Genomic DNA, 9,419 nt, shown 5'->3' on the forward strand with positions numbered 1-9,419 from the left:
TTGTCCTGCTGGAGAGACATTCTCCTCTTCACCCTCGAAAGGCAACCTAAGTTAACTTCAGATACAGTCTATCCAACAAAAGTGGGGCTTAGAAGAATGAGCATGCATGAAGAGGTTCTAGTTCCCATAGGAAGAATGAATTAATTTGCGACAAAGAGAATTTTTCTCCAAGGACATTATAATATGCCTCCTAATGGGAGGGGAAAGAAGGTTCTTAGGCGAGTCATTGAAGTTACATTCTTGTCCTATTGGAGATAAACTCTCCTCTTCACCCTCTAAAGGCAGTGTAAGTTAACTTCAGATACAGTCTATCCAACAAAAGAGGGGCTATTATTATTATTTCTTGCTAAACTACAACCCTAGTTGGAAAAGCAGGATGCTAAAAGCCCATAAGCTCCAACAGGGAAAACAGCCCAGTGAGAAAAGGAAACAAGAAAAAAATATTCTAAGAGCAGTAAAAACATTAAAATAAATATCTCCTACATAAACTATAAAAGCTTTAACAAAACAAGAAGAATTGAAATAAGATAGAATAGTGTGCTCGAGTGTACCCTCAAGCAAGAGAACTCTAACCCAAGATAGTAGAAGGCAAAGAAGGGTGCGAGTGCTTCTTTGAAGCCGAGAATATTGCTATACAGTAGTTGAGGTTAGCTGTTCAGCCTTTCTTCCAGAAGCTAATACTGGTGGGGAGAGACAAGGGCTTCCTCCGCAGGTTCGGCAAACAAAGCAGTTACATCAACGGAGAATTTGCTTTCAATAAAACTAAAGCTTAAAAGTCTCTCTCTGGAATAGATGCCTTCCAGCCCTATGAATCGCCATAACATCTTTAGCGCATCATCAATAGCAGTCATCTGAAAATTCAGTTTTGTCGGGTTAAGCAAAAACCAACTGACGTAAATTATAAATTCATCATCATCGTCTCCTCCAACGCCCAATGACGCACAGGGCCTTAAGAGGATTCATTGGCTAAATCCATCAAAGGATAGCCAGTTCCTTGTGATGTGCAGCGCCTATCTAACTAAGGAAAGGGACCCCTGCCAGTCCATACTAATTTCAGTAAGATCATCCGCCAGACATCAGGAGTAAAAGCCAAAAAGACATCTTGTCTATCACCTTAAACCCAACACATCACCCTGCTGCCAGTGACTTCATCGAAATTTAGGCGGGTATTTCCTCTACACCCAAAGTTCCCGTTACTCCACCAAGTTGCTCATCCATTTGAGTACGTAACTGTTGACAAACATGGATTGCCAAGATAACTACAATAATGCCGAAATACTATCCAATTGGGCTAACGCGCATAGCGAAACGTTCCGCTTGCCAGAACATAGGAATAAATTAATAGATATTGTAATATTATATAGCGAGCAAATTGAACTCTGGCAGAACAAAGACCAATAAATGATTAGTCTTAATTCAGCGTACAAACATACAAGTAAATACACTCGTCTAACTAACGAGGTTTTCTTAGAACTATACAGTACAATGCACATAGCTACGAATGACTACATAGAAAATGGTACAGTATTGAAAAATCATGTTTTTCATGTGCCTGCAAGTCCTGGCAAACCAAAAAGCTCCTGTGTTTTAGAACATGTTTCATTACCATTACTGTATTGTACTTTAACTACAGAACTATTTTTATTTATTATGATGACTGATCTTTTATGATGGTGACTGGCAGAAAGAAGTTTAAAAGTTGGGGTGTATGTATGATAGCGGCCACCTGTATGTATGATGACGGCTGACTAAGAACACGGCAGTGTAAGGGGGGTCGTTAGCCCCACCATTAGGTAAGTAGGCAAGGACACAGCTTGTAGGTTAGGTTTGGGGGGAAAGTTTAAGTTGGTTGGTGTCCATAATTAATGTTTGCTGGAGGAACAGGACACTAATATACAAAGGCTCCAAAAAGTTATTATAATAAACAGTTAGCCTCATAAACGGTATAATTCAAGATGTTTTGAATGTTATTGATGAAGATACCTAACGCAAAACCATAGCTTTCCAGTTATGGTAGTCAACCCACTATAAACTATGGATTTCTGCCAGAAATCTTCATAAAAAATGTTCAAAACACCACAAAACATACTAAATAACAGTATTATTTTCAACAAACTGCCTATTGCACTGTTCTATAATTTTACCGAATTTGCTATAAGAAATAGACAAGTGCTGGTTATTTTGCCCTTTGTCTCAGAATGGCTAATAGGAGATAAAGCATAATAACTTTCATATCAATAATTGAAATGTGAACGACCATTACAGTGCCTTGTTTGAGTTTATTGCTTACTTTTGGGAGACCGATTGTGAGTTATTACCGCTGAAGAGTTATCGAGTCTTTCAGCTGGCTAGATAGAACTACATAGGATCACCCTAATTGCCTTCATATAAAATGAATAGTCTGGCCTCTTCTTTACAATTTATCCTCTTTCCTCATACATTTGATAACCTGAAAATCATTCTTTGTTCAGTGGCAGAGAAGGCTAGGCAGCTCTTCTAGGACACTTGAAACTCCAACCACTGTTCTCTAGTCTTGGATAGTGCCAAAGCCTCTGTACCATGGTCTTCCAGTCTTGGGTTAGTTCTCAAGCTTGAAGGTACACTTGGGCACACTATTTTATCTTTCCTTATTTACTTTCCTTCCCGGGCTATTTTCCCTGTTGGAGTCCTTGGGATAACAGCATCACTTTTCAAATTAGGTGTAGCTTAGTTAGTAATAAAAATAATAATACTCCACTTGCATTCACTTTTGGCTGGTCTTATGGCACCAAATTATTGAACCACATGGTTTGCCATACACAGAAATTCCATTACCGCATGCCAGAACAAAGGAGGGAGTCTTTGTAGTTCCTTGGGACAAACCGAATATCAAATTTCAAAACTTATTACTGGAAAAACCACACTTTTAAACAGGAAACAAACACAAGAACCTCATTAATTTCCCCACCTAACCTACTTACTTACTGGGGGCTATGCCCCTGCAACACCCCACCCCATACACTGTCATACCCCAAGAATAAGTCTCAACCAAGTGTCTGCTTCCAAACCAGCTTCACTCCTGGCAAGGTAACGCTAAATATTTCTTAAATCGAAAAACTAACAAAATATTATCGTATCTAAGACAAAGATAAACAACAACGGCAGAGCAAAAACCATCTGAGGACTTTATATGAATTACAGGTAATTTTGATTCTTGACCCTATATTTTTTCCAACTGGTTACCTGGTGTATATAATACACATGATCATTATTGCTGCAAATCTTTGTTTCTGGTGCTCCATCGGGATCCCCCATAGTTATTATATAGAAGAGAGGGGGTAGGATACCTCGTGAACTGGTGGTTTGCCCTAATATTCATAGCCAGCAATGAATAAAACTCATAATAATGAACATGAAAATTATGTTCTTATATTTGGCTAGATATTAATGTTCCATATATAAACACCAAATCAATTCAAGCCCGTTCATGATCAATCCTAAGTACAGTCGGTAGGCATAAGACGGCGTGGTATGATATGTTGTTAGTCATCCTAATGCCTTATAAGCTTAAACTAAGAATCAAAATACAATTTCAAATACCCCAGAAACCTGACGATCCTACGTGTGACGGAGCTCCCATCGTACATAAACTCGGCAATGCTTCTTATAAACTAAATAAAAAAAAACTACAGAATCTAACGTGGTTAGAGTGATTTGAAAGCAATCCAACTGGGGGTCTCGTTCACATGTTGACAATGGTCAACTCTTCTTCTTCCTTAGTGCGTGGCTGCTAATTTAAGGCTGCGACTGAGATCGCGGGAAACTTTAATTTTAAACATTGACCCACTTGAGTTCTATTGCAGGAATCTAGTGGTAATACATTTCATACCATTGCATTAAAATTTGCCACTCATTTAACTAAGCTACTTTCAAATGGTTTGGTAATTAATGCAAATCTTAACGTAAGAAATTCTTTGGCGGATCATAACTACTGAAAATACGTATGATTGAACTACAATCAGATTAAACGTTTTCCTCTAATTTCTTGACTAAAACTAACGACACAGTGTAAACATACATGGTAACTGTAATTATATGTGTACTCTTTAGCCTACCAACAACACGAAAGAACAATGGGTTAATTTTGCGTGACAAATACCTTGTACTCGCTAGTCTAATGTCATTGCTTAAATTTGTTTAAAGTATTTCATCTGTGTAACTCAGGATACAAAATAAGTTTTAAAATCAGACTGGTAAACAATCAGAACTGCAATAAGATTAATATTCCTATTTTCCAGTAGACGTATTTACTTTTTCTTCACCATGTAGCAGCCAACACTCGCCGTGTCCTATTACAATATTTCAGATCATCAATGTTGTGCATCGAAAAGGAGAAAGGGAGAGTATTTTGCTCGGGCATTTTTCATTCAAAAATATAAAAAGGAGCGAGTGCTTATTCTTATTTGCTAAATATGTTGAATTAGTTCCGGGGCGAGTTTGAGTAAATTCGTCAATTTCCTTTTCCCTCTAAGTTAAAAGTTCAGAAAGGCTTTTATAGCTGAATTCCACCCCAACTTGTTTTCTGGATTTCTTTAGAATATTTTGGTTATAAACTTAGGGTCAATGGCCGGAGAACCCCCAAGGTGCATGGGGGGGGGGGGAATTTAGTTGCTCTGCATGGTAAAAACAAAACTGGGTTGGATAGCAAGACATAAGAAAAAAATTCTATCACAGAAATCTAATACAGCTTTGTATAATAATTTACTGTTTGTGGGAGAAATGTTATACACAAACACCTACGTAATATAACAATTGATTAGTAATATACCCATGAATGTTTAAAGTAAGCGAGGATAGACTTGTTAGGTGGTTAGCAATGTTTGACATCACACGACTGGGATCTACTGATTTGCTTATTTTCATTTGTAGATTCACTAGACAACTAAATAATAATTCAAGAATATAATTTTCCTTCAATGGAAAGTTAAAATTAGAACCTAAACTTGTTAAGTTGATCACATATTAGTAAGAACCATAAGTGCTTTATTTTAACCAAGAACAGTACCGTGTGATTAAATTTGTAAAACGTTAATTTCAAACCCTACATCTATTTGTATTTCGTAGTTTTTATTATGCGTATTGAAGCTTTCAATGGTAAACTGAAAGACTTTTCTTTTCTCTAAGCGTTTTGATGATGTGGATATGACAATAACCGAGTAATATTGTGGTGTGAAATGCCAAATGCCTTAGAATGTATAAAATCAAACAAATTACGAAAGGTCCTATAGAGAGTAGGGTTCCCCTGTAGTGTACGACCAGAAAAGCAGCCCTTAAAGTAAGTTGAACACTTGTTAGTAAGAATCGTAAATGCTGTATTCTAAGGAAGAGCAGCACTGTGCGATTTCATTTGTAAGCAGGTTTGTATTAAGAGTACCTTCGAATTGGAATTTCATCTTGAACTAAAGTCCTTCACATAGTCGAATTTTGAGCCGTGGCTGCATACGTCTTATTTCGTTGTGGCTACTTGCTGTTAGTGAAGCAGTTGAGGACATTTTGATGGTAATTAGGAATTATGCAATCTGTATTACAAGGAAAAGAATCCACAAAACCGTTTGACGGGACATTAATCAAAATAATGAGTTTAAGATATGCGAAATGATTCATCAAGTTATCAGAAACGCACGTCCAAAATATTTAAAAGAATTGCTACATATCGTGTAGCCAATACGTCGTGTCGACACGAGAATAGTTATAGATGATTTCAAGTTATTGGAGACAAGATATTGTATTTTCATTCCATATTTATTCAAGCACACCTCCCCCCCCCCACAATCCCTGGTTGTAAGGTACTCTAAGCCAGCGGTGAAGAAATAACAACCGAAGGTCCGCTAGTTATGGCTCTTACTACTACTACTACTACTACTTTTCTTTCCCTCTATCTTTCCGACCAGTTTTTATTTAGTAGTAGTAGTAGTGATAGTAGTAGGAGGAGGAGGTTCCAAGTTCCTTGTTGCTCTCTCCACAACAATATGATTGTGGGTACACTATTAGAGGCGTAGGTTCAAAGTGCTGCAACCTTAGGAATTAAAAGGGTGGTGGTAGTAGTAGTAGTAGTAGTAGTAGTAGTAGTAGTAGTAGTAGTAGTAGGAGAGAGAGAGAGAGAGAGAGAGAGAGAGAGAGAGAGAGAGAGAGAGAGAGAGAGAGAGAGAGAGAGAGAGAGAGAGAGAGAGAGACCCCAGTAGATATCAGAAGAACTGGATATATAATGACTTTTAAGAACTTGAAGACACTTGTTTTCTAAGTGCTTTGATAAAGTGGACTTAAAATTAATGTAGATGTAGGTCTTGTATAACACTGGGTTTCCGTGTGTGACATGAGCAGGAAAAACTGCCCTTAAAGTAAATTATGTAGATTTGGTTTGATTTATAAGTTTAGACTAAATAGCCAAGCGCTAGGACCTGCCAGGCCAATCGGATCCCACGTGTAGCTGGGAGAAGACACTACAGTTACACAGATGAAAAAAATATAAGGGCTTACATAGCAGGAAGGCCGAAAAGATGCGGGAATGGGGTAAAAAAAAAATATACAGCAAGTGCAGATGCCGAGGGAACAATGTAGTAACTCTTAGGTAATGCCACACTATTAGTTCTTAATTCACCCCAATGTCCATACAGATTCGGGAACATGTATGCTTGATATTGGCGAGAGTTTAAAATTTAGCACCAAATAGGGTTACAACTGAAGGTTTGGAACTAACTAACTTCAGAGTATACACTGTTTCTAATTTAGTTTTTAATTTTCTATATAAAAAACTCATCGATTCTCATCATGCTCTAAATACTTGTTTTCCCAAGATGTCAATGTCGTTTGTATTGAAATGTTCCATTCATGTTCTATAGTCATGTGAAGTTTAAAAATTCCGGGGTCTGCCTTCTAAACATTTCACTTTCGATTCTTGCCCCACTGTAGATTCAGGCTATTTCACTTTCCTTCTTTAAATTGGAAACAGTAAATTTCTGAATGTGCTGCAGGAGAAGAAAACCCTCTGATTTTTGTAAAGTCAAGATTAATAGAAATTATAAATCACAAACATTAGAATCGTTATTTTTAGCATAAAGAATGATTTGTCATAATATACAAATCTTAACATTCATCTGGATGAAAATTAAATTTTTCAAAAGATAAAAATTAACATTTAAAGCATTTTTTTCACGTTCTCATTATCTTGAATCTTCATCATTCAAGGTCTAATAGAAACATTTACTTTTTGTTTGAGCAAAGTTGCAGCTAAATTCTAGAGAAATCCACATAGTTGAAGTAACTTCTTTATCATTCAAACTACGGAATAGATTTAAAAGCGTAAGTGGGATAGTGGGCGGGGTTTAAATCATTTACAGATGTCGAGAGAGTCGGATTTTGTTGTGTAATATCATGAGGTCCGTTTCCGACTAAAACCTAAATGTTGTGCACATTTTTAAGTCTTCCATTATGATCAGTATCACAGGAAATAAAAAATTGGATATTTTTTCTTATATGAAAAAGAAACCTTTCTAAACATAGTTTCGTTCTATCAAAATCTTTTGTACGCATTTCATATCTCGATTAAATTTTTCTTATTTGTAGTTTTCATCACTCGAGTTGTCTTTTATTTTTGAAATATCAACCTCCTCTTTGCGGTTTCTGTCAAGCTATCACTGTGAACAATTCCATAAGTAAATTCTTCCCGTTCCTTCAGGATCGTTTTATCTACATTCTGATCCCTTTCCCTTTGCTTCTCCCCTTCACTGTGCAGCATCTGCAGCATCTGCAGTATCTGCTGGTATCCTGAGTATTCGCGTGGCAGGAACTGGCGGTGGAATTCCTGAAGCATCCTTTCCCGCCTCAGGAGCTGTTGGTAGGAGAGTTTTTGTTCTTCTTGACATCGTTCCTGATGTTGTTCGTTGTATTTGCGATATTCCTGCTGCTGTTTGGAACTGACTATATTCCCGCTGCTGTTTTTAGTACTGTCTATATTCCTGCTTCTGATATCGGTACTGTGCCTGGTGGTGTTCCTGCTTCTGCTCTTGGTATTGGCCTCGTGGTGATCCTGCTTCTGCTCTTGGTACTGTGCCTGGAGGTGTTGCTGCTTCTGCTCTTGGTACTGTGCCTGGAGGTGTTGCTGCTTCTGCTCTTGGTACTGTGGCTGGAGGTGTTGCTGCTTCTGCTCTTGGTACTGTGCCTGGAGGTGTTGCTGCTTCTGCTCTTGGTACTGTGCCTGGAGGTGTTGCTGCTTCTGCTCTTGGTACTGTGGCTGGAGGTGTTGCTGCTTCTGCTCTTGGTACTGTGCCTGGAGGTGTTGCTGCTTCTGCTCTTGGTACTGTGCCTGGAGGTGTTGCTGCTTCTGCTCTTGGTACTGTGCCTGGAGGTGTTGCTGCTTCTGCTCTTGGTACTGTGCCTGGAGGTGTTGCTGCTTCTGCTCTTGGTACTGTGTCTGGAGGTGTTGCTGCTTCTGCTCTTGGTACTGTGTCTGGAGGTGTTGCTGCTTCTGCTCTTGGTACTGAACCTGGCGGTGATCCTGCCTTTGTTCTCGGTACTGGGTCTGATTGTAATCCTGCATCTGCTCTTGGTACCAGTATTGTTCCTGCTGCTGCCGTTGTTGTTCCAGATACCAATTTTGGTGGTTGAACGGTCTCGAATACTGATAATAAAGATTTTTGGCCTGCGAACTCTGTTGTGATAAACAATTTAACATATTTTTTTCATTGTTCATATAAGTAATCGTATCTCTGTAGCAGACCAGGTTTAAACTGTCATACAAGTGTGCCATCATGGTAAAATACTCTTTACCAACATGACTTCCAAATACTTCTTTTTTCAAGGGATACGATATAAAATATGGAGAAAAGGGATAACCTGAAACTCTGTTGATTGATGGAGGAACCATTTTAAAGTGGTTGTGCTTAAATTGCATGGCTATCAAAATAGAATTACATCTTGGAAAAAACGTCTCTCGGAATGGATCTGGAAAAAGAAAGGAAAATATAAGCATTGGATTTTTACGATTTGTGTATACACCCAAGTATGCATATAAAATAGTTTTGTTACTACCGCAAGTAAATGTTAGGCTTTCAAATTCAGAGGCAAAACTGATTTTTATTATCTAATTCGCTCTGACTTTAAAATGAAAAAAAATAATTCACTTTAAGTTCTTATACAGGACAAGAATTTTTTAAAGTCTATGCATATGAATTAAATTAAAAAAAAAAAAAAAACTAGACAGAACAATTATTTAACTAAGCACACTGATTTTACCTTTGAATATTTATTCCCAATATAGATTGAATTAGACATTATAACTATTCTACTTAATATGTATTTCTAAGCATAAAAGCCACAAAGTACAAAGATGATATAAATAGCCACGTTACAAACTTAGTAATACGCTATAATGAAGAATATGG

The 9,419-nt window shown here is 37.6% G+C and overlaps 1 protein-coding gene across 9 annotated transcripts in view; it reads right to left on the reverse strand.

Moving 5' to 3' along the window:
- Positions 1-9,419, reverse strand: part of LOC137615481 (46 kDa FK506-binding nuclear protein-like) — a 111,781-nt gene that overhangs the window by 91,876 nt on the left and 10,486 nt on the right. For 5 of the 9 annotated variants that reach the window (XM_068345397.1, XM_068345400.1, XM_068345395.1 and 2 more), the window contains one exon: positions 7,068-8,979. The exons of 1 other annotated variant lie outside the window; for it this stretch is intronic. In XM_068345397.1, coding sequence (XP_068201498.1) covers positions 7,625-8,979 — 1,355 coding nt within the window. In that variant the 3' untranslated portion in view covers positions 7,068-7,624. Of the gene's footprint in view, positions 1-3,579; positions 3,761-7,067; positions 8,980-9,419 lie in introns of those variants that run through there. 3 more of the 9 variants (XM_068345402.1, XM_068345399.1, XM_068345403.1) reach the window with 2 other exon arrangements.

The sequence above is a fragment of the Palaemon carinicauda genome, chromosome 21 (assembly GCF_036898095.1).
Source record: "Palaemon carinicauda isolate YSFRI2023 chromosome 21, ASM3689809v2, whole genome shotgun sequence".
Classification (NCBI taxonomy): Eukaryota; Metazoa; Arthropoda; class Malacostraca; order Decapoda; family Palaemonidae; genus Palaemon; species Palaemon carinicauda.